The sequence below is a fragment of the Pristiophorus japonicus genome, chromosome 17, assembly GCF_044704955.1.
Source record: "Pristiophorus japonicus isolate sPriJap1 chromosome 17, sPriJap1.hap1, whole genome shotgun sequence".
Classification (NCBI taxonomy): domain Eukaryota; kingdom Metazoa; phylum Chordata; class Chondrichthyes; family Pristiophoridae; genus Pristiophorus; species Pristiophorus japonicus.
The window spans coordinates 106198754-106219782 of record NC_091993.1 but is presented as its reverse complement, the minus strand read 5'-3'; the positions used below and the strand labels follow the sequence as shown (position 1 = coordinate 106219782).

The following is a 21029-nucleotide window of genomic DNA, read 5'->3' as shown; positions in this document are numbered from 1 at the left end:
CCTCGGGAGGAGCCCAGTTATTGGTTTCCACAGTAGACACACTGATCCAATCAGAAAACTCAGGCATGAGCCTGCACTGCACCACTCAGAAATCCTGTGCATCAGACTTCTGGCAAAAAAAAATATCCATTCAGTTCTCACTTTATACAGCAACACAATTTCAATGAAGCTTGAAAAGGAAGAACCATCACATGCTGCACCGAGCTGAGGGGCTACGTTCCACCGATTCGCAGGGGCAGAAAGCTCGGGCTGGATTTTCGTTACTGTCCATTTCGCGGCGTTATTCATGGCGGGGCGGTAAAGTTTGCGCCCGAGAATCGTTTGCGCCTCAGTCAACAAAGTTCATCAGCTGGGCCCTGAGCGTGGGGCAGAGCCCTAAGGGAGGCATCACATATCTCTTTTAGGGCGCAAGACCGGCTGAGCAACTGAAAATCCGTTGCTAAAGAGCCGGTCTCGGAGCGCCCTAACGGAAGCTTCTGTGGCCAAAAAATAAATAAAATCGCAACTAAAAGCACAACAAACATTCCCAATATCTTAAACACCTCACAATAAACTAAATCACAAAAATAAAACTCAACAAAACAATCAAACTTGCTTCATCCACCAATTCCAACACTCACCGCTGCCGGGACAGATCTGGCTGCCTGATTTTCCAGGCGGTCCCACCACGGCGCACTAGGGGGGGGGGCGCTATAGGGTCAGCGCACAACAAATTTCAACGCGCAGTCAAAGCCGGTAGCGCTGCACACTGGCTCGATGCTCCCAGGTGGTACTGCTCTGCTGCCCCCGCCCCACAAAACCGCCAACTAATTTGCCGGCAGGGCGCTGGAAGCTGACCACCCGCCCGGAAATCTTTTCCTCCGCCATTACCGACACTCCGGGGTGCCAACAACGGCGGAAACATAACGAAAATCCAGCCCTTAAAGTTTAAATTGTCAGAACAGCACAAGAATTATTAGAAAGATGCAAGCCTTTCTTTTTATTTATTTAATCATTTTTTTTTTAAAAACAGAAAAGTGGCAGCTGGCAGTGAAACCGCAGTAACAGCAGCGTGGACTGAAATCTAAGGATTGATTTGAGAAATATTAATCGATTTGATTTGCGGACTGTGATATTAATGCAAGTTAGCAGTAGCACAAGAACAGTGTGTAACCCTTTATTCTTTTTTTTGTAGAAGTATACTTTATATTTACTTAGTTTGTGGAAACATGAAATTAAATCAGTAATTTATGGGCAAATTTTGTGTTTTGTAATGCACACACAATAGTTGCTGATATATTACATAGGATTACATAGGATATACAACACAGAAACAGGCTATTGGGCCCAACCAGTCCATGCCGGCGTTTATGCTCCTCTCGAGCCTCCTCCCGTCTTTCCTCATCTAAATCTATCAGCATAACCCTCTATTCCCTTCTCCCTCACATGCTTGTCTATCCTCCCCTTAAATGCATCGATACTATTCACTTTAACCACTCCCTGTGGTAGCGAGGTCCACATTCTCACCACTCTTTGGGTAAATAATTTTCTGCTGAATTCCCGATTGGATTTCTTGGTGACTATCTTATATTGATGACCTCTAGTTATGCTCTTCCCCACAAGTGGAAACATTCTCTCTGTATCCATTCTATCAAAACCTCTCATAGTTTTAAAGACCTCTATTAGGTCACCACTCAGCCTTCTTTTTTCAAGCGAAGAGACCCCCAGCCTGTTCATTCTTTCCTGATATGTATACCCTCGCATTTTTGGTATCATCCTTGTAAATCTTCTCTGCACCCTCTCCAGTGCCTCTATATCCTTCTTATAATATGGCGACCAGAACTATATAGTGTGTTATGTATGTAACCCTTGGCAACCTGTATCACACCACCACCAGAGGGCCTACCTGTTGGAGTCCCAAGGGATCCCAGCATCCCTTGGGAGCACTGTATATAAGCGGTACCTAGACTCTGGAGTCGAATTAAAGGAGCTAAGGTCACACTTACTCATTTTATACAGTACTCAGTTTCATCCTTTATTATTAGCATAATACAGTGCCTTCTAACCAAGGTTCAATACAGGTTTAGAATAATTTCCCAACTTTTCAATTATATACCTCTAGAAATAAACCCTAGCACTTGTTTTTTTTTATGGCCTTGCTAACCTGTATCGCAATTTTTAGTGATTTGTGTATTTGTACTCTATCTTTTGGTTCCTCTACCCCACGTAGACTCACACCCTCGAAGTAGTAAATTATCTTCCTATTCTTCCTACCAAAATGTAATACAGGTGCAGCGTTGAGAATCTGGTGCTCCAGAATCCGGACCAATCGGTGGTAGGGTCTTCTGGAATCTGTAAAATGTTCCAGAATCCAGACCGGCCGGCACTGCCGACCTCGGGGCTCACCTCGCCGCCGCCGCCCGAACACATCTGTGACGGGGCCGGCAGGCCTGAACGTCTCCTCGGTGGCACCCTGCCTGGCGACCTCCTCGACGGGGTTGGCCGGTCGGCCCAAACAGTTCCTCGGCGGGGACTCCTCCCTCTTTGACGTTCCGACATCCGGAAATACCTGAACCTGGACTCGGGTGTTTCCGGATTCGTGACGTCAGAAAGACGATCGCAAGTCCAGAAAAGCCCGGAATCCGGAACGACCTCGGTCCCGAATTCTCGACGCTAAACCTGTACCTTACATTTATTGGTGTTGAAATTTCATTTGCAAATTATATGCCCATTCTGCAAGTTTATTAATGTCCTTCTGTAATTTGTTGCAGTCTTCCTCAGTATTGACTATCCCCCCCAATTTGGTGTCATCCACAAATTTAGAAATTGTGTTTTTGATTCCAAAGTCTAAATCGTTAATGTAAATTGTGAACAACAGTGGTCCCAGCACTGATCCTTGAGCAACATCACTACCCACCTTCTGCCACTGTGAATAGCTACCTTTAACCTGCTTTCTGGCTTGAAGCCAGCTAGCTATCCATTCTGCTACTTGTCCCCTGACTCCACATTCTCTGATCTTGTTCATCAGTCTACCATGGGGTACCTTATCAAAGGCTTTTTGAAAATCTAGATAAATTACATCTATTGCATTACCATTGTCTACTCTCTCTGTTACCTCTTCCAAAAATTCAGTGAGGTTGGTCAAACAAGACTTTCCCTTTTGAAATCCATGCTGACTATTCATTATTATATATTTTTTTAATCTAGATTGACACTCCAGTGCAGTACTGAGGGAGTGCTGCACTGTCGGAGGTGCTGTCTTTCGGATGCGACGTTAGAGCAGACGGGACCTCGGTTTATCAAGTGGATATAAAAGATTCCATGGCATTATTTCGAAGAGGAGCAGGGGAGTTATCCCCAGTGTTCTGGCCAATATTTATCCCTCAAGTAATATAACAAAAAAAAACCCAGATGATCTGATCATTATCACATTGCTGTTTGTGGGAGCTTGCTTGTGCATAAATTGGCTGCCACGTTTCCCACATTACAACAGTGATTACACTCCAAAAGTACTTCATTGGCTGTAAAGCGCTATGAGACGTCCGGTGGTCATGAAAGACGCCATATAAATCCAAGCCGTTATTTTTATATTTTTGGTTTCTGGATGTTCTTATATTTTCTCCTTTAGCAGGGATTCCATTATTTTCCTACCACTGATGTTAAGCTGACTGGTCTATAATTCCCTGGAAATGTTCTATTCCACTTCTTAAATATATGTATTACATTAGCGATCTGCCAGTCCTCTGGCACTACATCTTTTTCTAAAAAATTATTAAATATGTGTAGATGTCTATAAATATTTAACAGAAGATGGGAGAAAACAAACCGACCAACAAATTGAACTAAAAATGGAATGAACTGGCCCTGCGATGAGATAACTGAACTCAGCTGGGGCCGAGGCAGCACTCGGGGCACCTCAATTGGGCTTAGGATCTCTGGCAAAGCGAGACAGAAAAAAACAGCCACGGTTTCCATTGACCTTATGGGAATGTGTACTTGTGGACGTTAAATGAAGACAAGATTGGACTTAGTTATGATGCCATGCACAGTTGATGCAGCCTGTCAACACTTGCTGGCGATGCTCTGGTCACCTTGTGTTAGGTGCCATAGGGATACCTGTTGAACCACATCACAGTATAAGTCAACCACTTTTAGGAAAGGAGGAGAAAATTGGGGAATAATTATGAAAGGGGTAAGGGAAGCATCAGCCTCAAGTGGGAGGCGCAGGAAACCGTGAGTTCACGCTGTGCTTCTCTGTGCCATTATGGGAGGATATGAGCGGGAACCAACCACTTCCCCACAGGGAGGGAGGGAATATTAAACAGTGAGAATTATCCTTGGGCCTGTTTGGCGTGAACATCTAGTGGCTGGATTCATACCACCACCAGTGGATGCAAGGCCAGCCCCTTCTTGGCCAAGGATGGGAGATAGGCCAGATCATCGGGAAAGGACAAAGAGGAAAGTTCCTGGAGAAAAGGCACAGTCCCAATCAAAATAAGAGGCGAGGCATTTAACCAGGATTTAGTGGGTTTACTTCAAGGGTATTGTTGAACACCATGTACTGCAGACAGGGAATTCCTGTGCTTGTTCTGTCTTCATATTTTATTTTCTTATTGCACTTTGCAACAGTTGTCCCAGAAATAAGCTGGTGATAGACATGTATTATTTTAAAAGCTAAAACTTTCCCAGTCTACAACAACAACCTGTATTTATATAGCACCTTTAACATAGTGAACGTCCTAAGGCGCTTCATAGGAGTATAATGAGATAAAAAATTTGACACCGAGCCACATAAGTAGAAATTAGGGCAGGTGACCAAAAGCTTGGTTTTAAGGGGCATCTTGAAGGAGAAGAGAGTGGTAGAGAGACAGAGAGGTTTAGGCAGGGAATTCCAGAGCCTGAGGCCAAGGCAACAGAAGGCACGGCCACCAATGGTTGAGCGACAAACTGGATTTTACAAAATAAGGATAAAAAGACTTCCACTGCACTTTTAATTACTGAGGCCACAATCCAGGAAAGACAATCTTATCTCTCCGTCATAACTAAACTTCCTGCTAAAGGAGAGGAGCATCTCAAACAAGTCTTCGACACCTCAATGACTTGGAAGCACCTTTAATAAGCAATTTATTTTTATACTTTAAATATGCACTTCTCTGCCATGCAGCTGTATAATTTTATATTTATCTGTCACTAGATTGATAAATATATATTTTCCTCACCGATTTTATTTTTTAGTTGAATAAACTATTAGCTTCGACATAATAAATGTAAAATGTTGTGTGTGAAATATTCTGATTGACTATTATAATGAATAATGTGTACAAAGAAGCCAGCACATCTATTATTTCTTTATTAATCCTGCTCTCAGAGGAAATAGAAAATGCTAATTCCATTCTATTCACTGACATGATTTGGGGCTGCTGCTGTCAAAGGCAAAGGGTTTAATTTTCTGTCAGTACCAGTCAGCTTTTCGCTAATTTGAATTTGCTTCAAATCTCCTCTTTATTATGTGCCACCATTCAAAGCACATAATGACTGACAACTCATCAGCGCCTTGTTTGACGTTAACCTTTTCGGTACCAATTCTCTTTTGCATTGCACCACTTTTATTACTCTACATCTTGCGTATAGTCACAATGTTACGGCGGGGATTCAACAATGATTACATTTAGCTGCACCACAAAGCTGGTGTGTGAAGTGATGAACATGGGTTAATGGTTTTTCATTCTTCATTGCATTACACAAAATTGCTTTACAGGCAATACATGCTTAACAGTTTGACAGTTGTCAACTGTATCAGATTGGCACACTAGATTCTTCAGTGAAGAATCTGCGTTCCTGAGGCTTAAAGTTGAACGCAATTTTTTAAGGTTTCATAATGACTTGAGAAAATACAGTTCTTAAAACAAAGAAATTGCTCTACTCTTGGCTCAGTGGGTCAGCTTACTATAGTGTGTGGTATTGAACTGTACAAGGTCAGATCTCTGCTCTGTGACGAGTTGAGTGATTTCAGTCAGAAAAGTGCCACGCAATTGACCCCAGCAGTACTTGCCTAATGAAAAACTGGGTGGGGGGGGGGGGGGGGGGCGAGGAGAGAGAACAGGAAAGATTCCCGTGCTGTGTTTTTAATAATATTGCAATTCTGCATTAACAGATGGCAGTCAACTTGCTCAAGCATACATCTAGTCATCTAGTACATGCATAAGGCCCATGGCGGAGAGCGCAGGGAAGAATCCCTGTGTTTGAATGGTGGGGCCTGGGGAGCAGCTGATATTGGGCTGAGATCTCATTTCCATTGAGTCGGCGAGCTGCAGACTGTAACAGACAGGTCGGCGGCAAAACAGCATTCAAGATCGGGCCTCTGCGAAGCCAGCAGTGACTCTCAGGTAAGTGATGGGGGCTGGGGCGGGGAGAGATTGGGTCGGAAAAGAAACGATAGCGGGGGGGGGGGGGGGGGGGGAGGAGTTAGCATTGGCCGCGGGAAAGGAAAAGATAGCGTGGGGGCAGGTAATGTTGGGCGAGGTAGTAGCGGGGGCGGGGATTGCGGTAGCCGCGACGATTGGGGTAGCGTTGGCCGGCAGCAGCCTGCGTTCTTTGAAAGTAGTGCCTGGAGTACTCCTGCTCCTCCTGGCTCCATATTCAGGTAAGATGTGGGTAGGTCAGAGCCAAGCTCAGCGCTGTCTCCAGAGGTATTGCTGCAGTCACTCTCTGCGCACGTTCCAACATGTGCCTCACCTCAAACAAGCTGCTATACATGAAGAACTGTAATGGTTAATTTTGGAGGCAAGGCCACAAAAGTTTAAAAGCTATAACGCTAGATCAGTCCTTGCTACAGCAGCTATGAAGTTTGCTGTAAAACTCGCTTAAGGATGAGGAGAGATCGAGTTCAGAACTTTCTGCTCGAATTTCCCCTCGTGGCTCAGTGGCATGCTTGCTGTGTCTGCTTTACCTGATAGTGCACCAACGTGTTCAAGCGCTTCCAGTCATTTTCAATCTTTGTGGTGATGTCTTCATCTTGTAGAACAACTCGAGCCAGTCGTCCCTGACGCCACTCTGCACAAATACACTGCAGATTAGAACCATACCTCCGCCATCTCTACTACAAAAACACCACAGTGGATTTCTTTTCGAAATTCCGATTTAAATAAAATGCAATTCAAAAAATGGTAAATAATCATCACAACGAAAATGTGATTTATGAACTCCGTAATGAACTAGGACAAGTAAACAATCTGAAGGTAGGAGAACATTTAGGGGGCTAGTGAACCTAATATAATAGAAGAAATAAATTAAGTCAACAAGAAAGATGGTGGACTGGAAAACAGCAAATTTTAAAAAGGATACTATTCCAGATTACATTACAACAGTGGCCACACTTCAAAAGTACTTCAATGTAAAATGCTTTGGGACGTCCGGAGGTTGTGAAAGGCGCTATAGAAATGCAAATCTTTCTTATGTTCTTTCAAATTAATTGGCTCAAAAATAGGCATGCAATGGAAAATATTTAAATGCAGGACAGAGTGAAGAAAAACTTGCATTAAATAGTAACTTTGTATTCTCAGGACATTACAACACACTTCACAACCAATTAATTACTTTCAAAGTGTAGCCACTGCTTTTCCGTTGACACAGCAATTTGTACACAACAAGGTCCCACAAACAGGAATGAGAAGAATGACCAGTTAAATCTACTTTAATGGTGTCAGTTGAAGGATGAACTTTGGGCAGAATACCAAAAGAATGCCCTGCTCGTATTTGGAAAAAATGCAATGGGATCCTTTATGTCCACCTGAAGCCACAGACAGGGCCACAATTGATCTGAAAGACAGCACTTCCCTCAAAACTGAAGAATCAGCATCATTTATGTGCTCAAGTCCTCGAGTCGGGTTTGAACCCAGAACCTTTTGGCGAGAGTACGATCAATGAGCCAAGTAGCCACTGGATAAGATCAGACTAAAAACATCATGATCAAGAGTTATTAGCCCAGTGTTGCTTGGATCAGAAAGTTAATTGGTGGGCTAAGGAGATGGGCCAACAACAAAAAAAACACTAAGGAGGAGGCATAGAACTAAATTGGGAGCAATGGCAAAGTAGAGAAGAAAAGCAAAAAAGGAGATTGGGGGGTAAGGAAAAATATGAAAAAAAAAGTGTCAAAATAAAGGATAAGCACAAAGGTCAAAGATGCCACTTTGATGATGGAGAATAAAAGCATTGCAGATATGCTGAATAAATATTTTACCGATAAACTAAGAGTGAAAGAAGGAAGGACTACAGGAGGAACAAATGACAGATATGTTTATAAAGGAAATGCTATTAAGAGTTCACAGGACTTTTCGCTAATAGCTCACCAGGCCTGGCTGACCTTCCCTCAGATGATAAGAACATAAGAATTAGGAACAGGAGTAGGCCATACGGCCTCTCGAGCCTGCTCCGCCATTCAATAAGATCATGGTTGATCTGATCATGGACTCAGCTCCACTTCCCTGCCCGCTCCCCATAACCCTTTATCGTTTAAGAAAGTATTTCTGTCTTAAATTTATTCAATGTCCCAGCTTCCACAGCTCTCTGAGGCAGTGAATTCCACAGATTTACAACCCTCAGAGAGAAGAAATTTCTCCTCATCTCTGTTTTAAATGGGCGGCCCCTTATTCTAAGATCATGCCCTCTAGTTCTAGGCTCCCCCATCAGCGGAAACATCCTCTCTGCATCCACCCTGTCAAGCCCCCTCATATTCTTGCTCCTTGTATTTTTAATATTTTCATCGTTTCTCTAGCTCAAATGAGGTTGTTTAGAAAATAGCAGAGGTATTGACCCTAATTCTTTCGAAACCGGCATTACACAACAGGGGGGTAGGATAAGCTATCTAACTATATATCATTAGGAAAGTCTTTAGAGACTATAATTTCAGAGAGTGTACAGTACAGAAACAGCCCAACTGGTGTTATTGGGCCCAAATTTCCCCGTGAGTTGCATCATTTTTTTGGTGTAACTTGATTTTTCTGGTGTATCTTTTTAGTTGCAAATATGGCCATTTAATTTGCACCAGTGTAAGTGAGTTAGGTTTTTTTGTTAGGTCAGTTTTTTTTCCAAAAGGGGGCGCTCCCAGCCACTTACACCATTTATGCCAATTTGGCCAGAAAAAGGTTGTACTAAACTAACTTAGGACAGCGTATGTGTCCACTTTTGTCCGCACAGAAAGACCTTACTTACAGTTAAGGAATCGGTGCGAGTAACTACATTTAAAGCACCACCAAGCACCAAACAAAGCACAAAAAGTTATAAGCAATTAATTAACAAATAAAGTAGAAGGAACCCTGCCCTTAAAGCACCAAGACCAAAGTAATAAGCAATCAATAAATAACAAATAAAAAAATAGAAGGAACCCTGCACCTAAAGCACCAAAATCAATCAGTAAATAACAAATAAAAAATATAAGTCCTACCTTTGGGAACACAGCGGGCCACCGATGAGAGAGCCCATTCGGCCAGGGCTAGGGTGGGCGTGCTTTGGCCCCTCCCACACAGCCTGCAGCACGTGTTTGCAGAAACGGCCTGCCAGGAGCTACTGCACATGCGTGCAGAATGCTTTCAGCGCCAGGACCTGGCTCCGCCCCCAATCCATTCGGCCATGCTGTGCCACGACGGGGGAGAGGCTGGGGAGCGGCCAAAATATGGGGGTCTTTTTTCGGCACGCTTGGAGGCGGGCAAAAACGGCGCAGCTCGAGTGAGGCCGCCAGAAAAAGAGGTTATGGAAATTTGGGCCCATCGTTCCTCACGAGCCTCCTCCCACCGTACTTCATCTAACCCTATCAATATAGCTTTCTGTTTCTTTCTCCCTCGTGTATTTATCAAGCTTCCTCTTAAATGCATAATAACAGCTAACATAAGTAGCATTTAGAAAGGTATGAGCTAATCTGGGACTGTCAACATGGATTTATAAAGCGCATGTCATGCTTGTCTAATTTAATCAAAGTCTTTGATGTAATTACTGAGCAGATACACAAAGGGATGCTGCGGATGTGATATATTTGGATTCTCAAAAAGCATTTGATAAAATATTGCATAAGAGACCTGCGAAGAATAAGGCCCAGAGTATCGCCACTGAGCCATAGTAAAGTGGTGGCGTGAATAAAGAGATGGCTGAAGGCTAGAAAATAAATGGATATTTCTTGAATAGGCAACGTGTTGCCAGTGGTCAACCCCAGGGATCTGTGCTCAGACCCCTCTTGTTCTCCATATATTCTGGAAGGAATTTCAAAATTTGCCAATACCTAATTAAATGATGTAGAAAACTATGAGGAAGCAATACAGCATGGCAGATCAGGTTCGGAGAGTGGCCAGATATGTGACAAATACTGTTCAACAAAAATAAATATGAAATGGTAATTTTTTTTTAGAAAAATTGCAGAGAATGGAAATATAACCTGAAGATTCTCAATGGAAGGAAGATTTAGGGAGAGTGAAGGGTGCAGAATCAAAGATCTTTAACAGTAGGTGGAAAAAGGTCAGAAAACAGGAAATGGGACTTTGGGTTCGATATATAATGTATTTTGACATTGGCAGAGTAGATAGTGAAAGTTATTTGTATTGTTTTGTGAACTGGTAACAAGGGGCATAGATTTAGGATGTGTACTAGAAGCACAGAAGAGGTGGTTAGGATAAACTTATTTTTAAGCGAAGGGTTTATTAGGATATGGAATACATTACCATAAGTGGCCATTAAAAGTGATTTTGAGCTAGATAAACGATGAAAATATTAAAAATATAAAGAGCAAGAAATAGCTCTGTCTGGTTTGGATCTAGCAGTGGCATAGGTATGATGGGTGAAATAGCCTCTTTCAGAACTTGAAATCATAAGATTCTATGAATATGCATACCCAGATCCATATCAACTGCTCGTGGCCTCTGGGAATATGGTACATTTTTGTAGCTAGAGTCCAGGATTTTCTCTTTAACCTGGGTGATTGTATCACAGTTCAGCACCTTCACTGGAATCTCGGGACTGTTCTCATTCTCTGGATTCACACAGTTCAGAATCTGTATATAAAAACACAAAATTACGTTTAATATAAAAATCAGTATGATATATCCAACCCAAAAGATTAAGTAGATGTACGGATCTAAGGACAGGCGTTTCACTGCCAACATCTGTGCAAAAGACTGTCCACTCACAAGGGGGGAGCACAGGCAACCCAGCTAGGTTGGAAGATGAAACACGATGTGGAGATGGTTGCAAGTAATGGCCCGGGTTTTGCAGTAAAAATAACAGTAGGCTATCGGCGCTCATCGTTATTAAAGTGTAAATCAGACAGCGACCGCACATGCGCAGTTAAATGGGAAAATCAGGAAATTGCTGTCCGAGTTGCCCTGCTTTGCCACAAGCTTTGCTATCTTGCTGAGAGACTCAGCACTGAAATACATAGAAGGGCGTAAGTTGGGGTAATTACAGGATAGATACCTACTAAACTCGGCAGAAAAGGTTAGAGCTTCTCCTTTCTAGTGTAAGTAAATATTTAACGGAGTGATAAGTCTTAATTATTGTCAAACAACCTCTCTGGCACTGAAAATGAACTTTTACAAGTGTGAAGTCTCATTCCTTCAGATTTTATATATAGTTCAAGTTTTACACTTTTTCAAAAGCTTTTTCTTTCTGTCTCTTTAGCCCATCTTTCTTTCCCTCTCTTTATTTTACTTTCTGTACATGATTTAGCATTAAATTAATTATTCTAACTTACACTTCCTGGTTCAGACTCTGCGCTCCTCAGTAAGGATTCTCCAATCTGATTGGTTAAGGAGATACACAGTTGCATGCCTTGCTCACATAGGTCCCAGGTCCGTTGTTGAGGGTGGCTGAAATGGCTTTCCAATCACAGCAAGTTCCAGTGCAAAAGCCCATAGGAAGTCTATGGGCAAGTGCAAGTGTAATGAACGCCTGCCGCCTTTTGTTCACTGCTGACTACAAGATCTGGGACATGATTTCCATTAAAAATGATTCATCAAAATACTTGTCTAGTCTAGTGTAGCTGAACCTATTGTTTCAAATATCAGTTTCCTCGTACACACACACAGTTTTGGTGCTCAACTGAAGCTTGACAGCTGAACTCACCTGGGTCTTGTATTCAGTTTGCTGTCGGATCAATTTATCCTCACTCAGGGAGTAGCGTGCTTCGCCTGTGATTGCGTCAATTGGTCCCTTCTCCATCTGTTGTTTAATGGCACAGTACAACATGAAGAGAGGCTCTCCTGCGCACTCCTGAAAAATTCAACAGAACAATTTACATTGGATTCATTGCGTACTACAAGGAGTTAGCTCTGTAAATCATCTACTACCAATGTACAAGTGATTTGGAACAGCAGAAATGGCAATAGGGTTCTTTGTCTCAGGGACACGTAAAGGATCTAATGGAACTTGATGGTGTCGCAGATATACAACTTTGCCATAGATTGCTGCCTGGTACGGAAATGTCAGAGACTTGGGTGTGATAAACTGATCCGTTCTCAACTGACAAGCTAAGTCACCAGCACTATCAGAATATGATAGAAGAGGAACCACTTGACATCTGCCATCTTTCTGCATCGAGTGTGTTTCCTTTCAATTGAGATGGAATCAATGTCAAAAGGTTCCAAATGGAGGCAGCAGCCCACAGAGGAAGAGAAAATTGATGAAAAGGTTGGGGGAAAGCTAGATAACACACACAAATGGAGGAACATGACTTGTGCAGAAAGGTTAAAAGGTGATAAGTCACTATAGTGCTAACATGAACCTCAGCCTGTTGAGTGGTGTTAGTATTGTTTCTGTATGATTGTATATATGATTTTCGATAACCTTTGTGAATTGATGCATTGATTAATACCGTAATTATTTTTGGCGAAGAATTAACTGTGCAAACTTACTACATTAAAAAATCTTGATTTATTCTGCACAGGTTCAACTTCATTAGTGATTCCCAATGAGAGCCATCATTTTAAAGCATTCCCACAGGAAGTACATTGGTTTTTTTTGTTAGATTTTCTTACAATTATTGTGCAAATGTTACTTATGACACAAACGCAGTGTTTAAACATAGACAGGTTTCTATGGCGATCATCAGAACTCACCTTCAGGAATTTATGCAGGAGGAATGCAAACCAATTTGTCAACATTTTCTCAGCCACAGATTCAGTCCTGAGAACAGAAAGACAAGGGGAGCTTCAGAAAATTTACAACATGATGCAGTTACTGGTTTCCGGGTTAAAGTGATAAATTCTAATAAAATCCCACAGATCAATTCTAATAAACCCCATTGAATGCAACATTTTGAATTGTGTTTATTTGGCAGCACTGACAAAACACTAAAAATTACAGGGGGGAAAAAATGAAATATTCTCATCAAAAATCTCGAGGTTTGATTCTTACTATCCTGTCTGCCCAACTGTAAACGTCTCGTTCATTGCTCAGCTTTAAAAAGAAAACGTGCAAATTTTAACACCAAGTTTATCTTTTTTGTAAATAAAACAAAAAATGAATGTGGTCTGACCAAAAGGAAATCACTCAAAATAAACACAGAAACCTCCAAAAAGTCAACAACAGAATCCAGAGAAAGTTAATCACTGAAAAACAGGAAACTAATACAACCGCTGAAAACCAGAGTCAGCAGCGATTTGTGTTCATATTAACATGGATATTCTGTGCTCCGCACAACCTCAATGGGCAACACACTTGAAACTGGATAGTTCAATATATTGGAAATGTCTTCTCTGATCTTGTTCTAGTGAACAGAAATGTTCAAAATACGACTGAAATCAAAAGGTGAAACCACTGTAAATTAACGGTGGGAGCAAGAGATTTGGAGAGAGGTACATGGCTGGAGTAGTGAGGGTATACATTATACTCCATCTCATTTTAACCTGAGTAGCTTGTATCCATCATGGTATCAACAGTTGGGTGGGAAGGGGGAGGGAACCAATTTAACTCCTGTCAAGGACAGAGACAAACGCTGTAGTAACATTGTGTAGTGATAGCTATTTGCACAGCAGTATTCTGCTAAAAGTCTAGTGTGCTGGAAGCAAAGAAGAATTCAATGCTTCCATGTTAGCATGATTGAAGAACGATGGGAATGAAGAAAATATAATTAACTGTCCAAGGGGATACATTCTTTCTTTTTTTAAAGTGCTTTCCATGGAATTTGATTTCTCCACTTTCTTTTTCTGTTAACTCTTTTCTTCCCCCCTCTCCTGAAAGCCATCAACTTCTTAAAGAGCACCAGTTGTACTGCAGTGCTTCACTCAAATAGCCATTCTTCATGTGTGAACCTAGATAGTGAGTAAAGGCAGGCTATTCAGACACAGCAGAGGCTAATCTTCTCCGAACCTAATGTCCAATGACCTTCTAGCAAAGGTCCCTGAAATATGACCACGGATGGAAAACTTGGCTCATTTTCCCCTCCCCAACAAAGACATGCTTAGGCCAACCATCTTTCCCCTATCTGCCATCTGAGATCAGCTGAATTACGACAGATTGGGGATTGAACCTGGGACATCCATGGTCTGCGTTGTTCAGCTACTCACCACCCATTGTGGGGCCCAATATCGGACTTTATCATTCTTTTCTACCTACAAGTTTGCAACAAATGTCCTATTGTATTTAGGTCAATACAACACAGTGCCACCCTCACCAGTGGTGCAATCTGCATGACATTTTAATGTCTTAACATAAAAACAAACCAATGCATAAACCCAGCCCAGTTTGTGGCGGGGACCGAAAACAATGGCTTCAGTCTTCCCAATATACAATTGGAGAAAATTTCTGCTGATCCAGAACTGGATGTCGGACAAGCGGTCGGATAATTTGGAGACCGTGGAGGGTTCGAGCTGCGAGGAGGATACTATGAGGCTGCAGAGTGACTTGGATAGGTTAGGCGAGTAGGCAAATGCATGGCAGATGAAGTATAATGTGGGTAAATGTGAGGTTATCCACTTTGGTGGTAAAAACAGAGACACAGACCATTATCTGAATGGTGACAGATTAGGAAAAGGGGAGGTGCAACAAGACCTGGGTGTCATGGTACATCAGTCATTGAAGGTTGGCATGCAGGTACAGCAGGCGGTTAAGAAAGCAAATGGCATGTTGGCCTTCATAGCGAGGGGATTTGAGTACAGGGGCAGGGAGGTATTACTACAGTTGTACAGGGCCTTGGTGAGGCCACACCTGGAGTATTGTTACAGTTTTGGTCTCCTAACTTGAGGAAGGACATTCTTGCTATTGAGGGAGTGCAGCGAAGGTTCACCAGACTGATTCCCGGGATGGCAGGACTGACATATCAAGAAAGACTGGATCAACTGGGCTTGTATTCACTGGAGTTCAGAAGAATGAGAGGGGACCTCATAGAAACGTTTAAAATTCTGACGGGTTTAGACAGGTTAGATGCAGGAAGAATGTTCCCAATGTTGGGGAAGCCCAGAACCAGGGGTCACAGTCTAAGGATAAGGGGTAAGCCATTTAGGACCGAGATGAAGAGAAACTTCTTCACTCAGAGAGTGGTGAACCTGTGGAATTCTCTACCACAGAAAGTTGTTGAGGCCAATTCACTAAATATATTCAAAAAGGAGTTAGCTATAGTCCTTACTATTAGGGGGGATCAAGGGGTATGACGAGAAAGCAGGAATGGGGTACTGAAGTTGCATGTTCAGCCATGAACTCATTGAATGGCGGTGCAGGCTCGAAGGGCCGAATGGCCTACTCCTGCACCTGTTTTCTATGTTTCTATGAGAGAAGTGATAGTCAGGTAGAGCTGGGTGTCATCAGCATACATGTGGAAACTGATGCTGTGTTTTCGGATGATGTCGCCAAGGGGCAACATGTAGGTGAGAAATAGGAAGGGGCCAAGGATCCTTGGGGGACACCAGAGGTAATAATGAGGTAAAGAATAGCCATTTCAATCATTCCCAATGTGAAAGCAGTGAGCTGAAATCCCCAGTTGTTTGCTGCTGAACCAGGTTTGGACAAATGGTTTTAGTTACCACCTAGAGGGGCTATTAGATGCATTATCAAGGATGGTGACGCGTCTTGAAACCACACAATTCTATCTCCGTACAAGTGGGGTGAGTGGGGGGGGGGGGGGGAAACAGGAATGCTGTGTCAGTACTGAGGTAACAAGAAGTGGAGAATTATTAATTGAAATAAAGCCAAGTATTGTATGGCATCATAAGTAACAATGATGATGGTTGCGTTGTACGTTTAACTTTTCAAGCCGTCAAAGAAGGTTTCAGTACCTGCTCCCACCCAAAGAACACTGTCTTTATAGAATTGTGTGAATTAAAAAATGCTCAATAGTTCTGTGGATTACCATTATTCAATGTTATCGTCACAGACAGCTCAAAGCCCAGGCTCAGATGATTAAATCTAAGAACTGCTTTGCACAAGTTTTGCCAGTCTTCTGTTGTAGTTTAATCCCATTCTCATTTATAATACTCATTTATATTATACCTTTGTTAAAAATATTACACGGAAAAAAAAACACAGGGTCTAAGGCTGCAAGGAATAGATGTGAGAAGTGATGAAATAGTATCGCAAGTGGTAGGGGCTGGCAATGGGGCCCCTTGACCTGAATTTATACACAATGTGTGGAGGAGCACAGATAATGATGCACAGCGTTAAAATTGTCACCTCTGGTTATTAACATCTGCCAGGAATTCTGCAGACTGAAAGGCCATTAAGATGTTAATCTATGAAAACATCATTCTATTTCTGTGTGGAAGGTGCTAATTCTTCCCTTTTTTAGAATTTGAAATATGCAAATGACACATCCCCGGGAAAAGGCAGAATATGAGCAAGATAAGGCTGTCACTTCATCACTTGACCTTATGGCAAAGTAGTCTGCAGATGCAGCTGCAGAAAATTACATTGTAATGTTTTAAATTTAACTGGGAACTGAAACAGCCACTTACAATCAGGGAAAGCAAAATGCTGATTGAGAGAAAATTACAGTCCCTCCAAGTTGTCTCCTCAAATACATTAAAAAAAAATTATTTTATGGCTATTCTTCAATTAAAAACCGTTAAACTGGTCGCAAATCATTTGAACCAGCTCCTCTCTAAGGAATATTAGCAGTTAAGTCAAATCCACGCTATGGGCCGGATTTTCGGGTCTTCTACGCTCCGTTTTTCACCCCAGAGCGGCGGCAATGGCGGCGGTGCAGTCTTCTATGCGGGCGGTCAGCCTCCAGGGCCCCGCGCCGATCCTTGGGTCTGGGTGTGCGGCGGTACAGAGAGCGGCACCGGCTCGCGTTTTGACGCCTGCCCGACCCGTCCGCCCTGCTGCGCGCCCCGCGGTGAACGCCTGGGAAATCAGGGCGGTCTAACGATACCGACTGCAGAGAGGCAAGTCATGGACTCCGAAGGCAAGTGTGATTGTTTTTCTTTTCATATTTTTTGCGCTTTATGTTGTGGTGGCGTGGGCAATGTATTGGGAATGTTTTTGTGGGTCTTTACCTCGGGAGTTTCCCATGCAGGTGCCGAGAGAGGTGTATAACGCCTCCGCGAGCGGCGCCCCTGACTCGGGGCCCAGCTGCCCAATTTTACTTACTGAGGCACAAACTGTTCCCGGGCGCAAACTTTACCGCCCCGAAATCATCAAAGCTGAAAATCCAGTCTATAATCTTAATCATACTCTGTTGACGATGTCTCATTAATTTTTGTCAGCTTAACAGTCAAGTTCGACTTTTTCCATGTTTAACACTGAAGGATGAGGAGAAATGTTAAAACTTTCATTTGGTCACCATGGAGTTCGTGGCCCTTTAGTTATTCTCTCTTCTCTTAGGCAGTCCCTCAGAGTCAAGGATGACTTGTTTCCACACTAATGAGTTCTTAGGTAACTGATGAGTCCAATGTGGGACCTACAGTCTCTGTCACAAGTGGAGCAGACGGTGGTTGAAGAAACAGGTGGTTGCAGTGCCTTAGTTGTCGTGCGCTCCTTCCGCTGTTTGCGCTTGGCTTCCGTTTGCTCCTGGCGAAGAGACTCGAGGTGTTTGAAGTCTTCCCGGATGCTTCGCCTCCACTTTGAGCGTTCTTGGGCCAGGGATTCCCAGATGTCGGTGGGGATGTTGCACTTTTTCAAGGAGGCTTTGAGGGTGTCCTTGAAGCATTTCCTCTGCCCACCTGGGGCTCGCTTGCTGTGTCGGAGCTCTGAGTAGCGCTTGTTGTGGGAGTCTAGTATCGAGCATGCGGACGATGATGGCCTGAGAGAGAACACGGACGTTGGTGTGTCTATCCTGCCAATGAATTTGCAGGATCTTGCAGAGGCAGCATTGGTGGTACTTCTCCAGTGCTTTGAGGTGCCTGCTGTACATAGTCCATGTCTCTGAAGCATATAGGAGGGTGGAGATCACTACTGCTTTGTAGACCTGAGTTTGGTGCCGGGTTATTATATACACACAGATACTGCTTTCTTTGCAAAAGAAAACTCTGCGATGGATACAGAAAATTGTCTGTTGGACGGGTCATAACATTTTATACTTGTAAGAAACTCATATCAGATTTGGTTTGATAATATTCTCTTTCCTGGAAAGTGCCAGCTTAGCTCATGTTAATAAATCACTTGTGCATCAGAAGGGTGTGGGTTCATGCCACAACCTAGAAGTAGAGCACATGTCCTAGGCTGACACTTCAGCGTAGTACAGAAGGAATGCTCCATTGTCAGAAGTGCGGTCTTAAGTATGAGGTGTGAACGCGAGTCCCTTTCTGCCTGCTCGGATAGACATAAAAGAACATAGAAGAAACATTACATGAAGCAGAAAATTTTCTAGGTGTCCTAGTCACCGTCTGCTCCTTAATGAACATTACTAAAAACAGCTTAACTGGCTATTGATGTCATTGTGTTTGCGGGATCTTGCTGTGTGCTAACTGACTGTTGCGTTGCATGCAGTAGTGACTGAACTTCAAAAAGCAATTATTTGGCTGTGAAGCATTTGGATCATCATCAGGACATGATTTGGTACTATAGAAATGCAAGTTCTTTCTTGTTTTCTTGCAGGTATCACATGCCAGTACAAGGAGGAGGATCTGGTCATGATTGTTGAATTCACAAACACAATCAAGGTCACTCCATGATTGAACATAGCACCGAAAGCTGAATTTCATCATTTCTGTTCTGAGTAGCTGTGATTTCCTTCCTCGAATGCCAGAGTTACTTGTAAAATACAACTCAGAATGATCTGACAGAAAGTAGAAATCTTTATCATATTGCTAGTGGCACAATGCTAAGTTAGTGAACATTTCACTTTAATTTCTTCTGGTCAAGCAAGGAAGCATCGTCTTCAATTTTTACCAAGTTAATTTACCTAATCTTTTTAAAAACGTATGTAGCAACTATGCGACAGAGAAATGGACTGATCAACTAAAGGACTTCAGCTGTCTGTCCTGTCTTTCAATTTGTTCAGACATATTTGTTATTGCTTAGGTCAATATAACGTTTAGTATTTAGTGCCAAGTGGATGATCCATATCGGGCTCCTCCTGAGGTCCCTGCCATCACAGAAGCCAGTCTTCAGCCAATTCAATTCACTCCACGTGATATCAAGAAACGGCTGAGCGCACTGGATACAGCAAAGGCTATGGGCCCCAACTACATCCCGGCTGTCGTGCTGAAGACTTGTGCTCTAGAACGAGCCACACCTCTAGCCAAGCTGTTCCAGTACAGCTACAACACTGGCATCTACCCGACAATGTGGAAAACTACCCCATGGACAAGACAAACAGGACAAACCCAATCCGGCCAATTACCACCCCATCAGTCTACTCTCAATCATCAGCAAAATGATGGAAGGTGTTGTCGACAGTGCTATCAAGCGGCACTTACTCACCAAAAACCTGCTCACCGATGCTCAGTTTGGGTTCCACCAGGACCACTCGGCTCCAGACCTCATTATTGCCTTAGTCCAAACAGGCAACAGGCAGCCTGTCACCCTCTCTTGGATGCCAGGCCGCTGGCCCGGCCAAAACCCTCCCTAGTGGCCCAGTGGACTGAACTGAAAAATATGCAGAGCTCGCAGCGGCTCTCCCCTTTAACTGAAGAGGAGAGATATTGTGACGCGGCGTATAGCAGAAAATACAGAATCCTTCGGTCAGGTCACTTAAGTTGGGTGGGTGGGTGGTCTGGCCTGACCAGGACTGACTTCTCTCTTCCAATACCATAGTGTGATCAGAAAGCAATTTCCTTCCCTGTGATAGAATTGCTTAAACTTATGCACACAATCATAGAATCTTACAGCACAAAAGGCGGCCATTTGGCCCAACCTGTCTCTGCCAGCTCTTTGAAAGAGTTATTTAATTAGTCACAATCCCCCGCTCTTTCCTTATAGCCCTGTCAATGTTTCTCTTTTTAAGTATATATCTAATTCCCTTTCACAAGTTATTGAAGGCAGACTTAAGTGCATAAGCTCTTGGTTAGGAATGAAATATCCAGCTATTTGAAATACTGGGCTAAAATAATAAAAAGTGCTTAATGATAAAAATGAACAAATAATGGGTAGTATAATGCTGAATTTGAAAGAACTCATGCCAGTCTTTCTGACATGATACCATCTTAACTGTGAATACCTTGGCTTATATTTTTAGAGCATGGAGGCTTATGTTATGTTAAAGAAACAAGGTGACTTAACCCCAAAGTAGATTATACTAACAGTACAGTATCTACCACAGTTTCCTTTGTATCCTTCTGTTTTTATTTAACTGGAGTCAAAACGTATTAGTAGAACTAAACTGTCCATTGTTATTTTTGTCTACCCCTCATTTTTTGGCATTTGAAAAAAAAATAAAATGTCTCCCTCAGGCCACAGGCAATCTTTTCCAGATGCTTCAAAATATTTTAAAAGCCAATTCACACACAAATGTCACTGCGTCTGAAAGAGGCCATCTTCCTCAGTTATTTGGAATGTGATTTTCAGATGTTCTCTATTTAATCTCTGGATATGATTTCCTCCTTAACATCCCAACAGGGAACAATTAATACTTTCTTCCAACTGTATGCAAGATCCCAGAAACCCAAATCCTAACTAATAAGAAACTTTCTTTTAAA

General features: G+C 42.7%; 1 protein-coding gene across 4 annotated transcripts in view; it reads right to left on the bottom strand.

Annotated features, from left to right (window-relative positions):
- plxna2 (plexin A2) overlaps positions 1 to 21029 on the bottom strand; it is a 513884-nt gene that overhangs the window by 48390 nt on the left and 444465 nt on the right. For all 4 annotated transcript variants that reach the window (XM_070859435.1, XM_070859436.1, XM_070859433.1 and 1 more), the window contains 4 exons: positions 13077 to 13143; positions 12085 to 12231; positions 10856 to 11015; positions 6929 to 7032 (listed from right to left, as the gene is read on the bottom strand). In XM_070859435.1, the coding sequence (XP_070715536.1) occupies positions 6929 to 7032; positions 10856 to 11015; positions 12085 to 12231; positions 13077 to 13143 (478 nt within the window). The remainder of the gene's footprint in view (positions 1 to 6928; positions 7033 to 10855; positions 11016 to 12084; positions 12232 to 13076; positions 13144 to 21029) is intronic.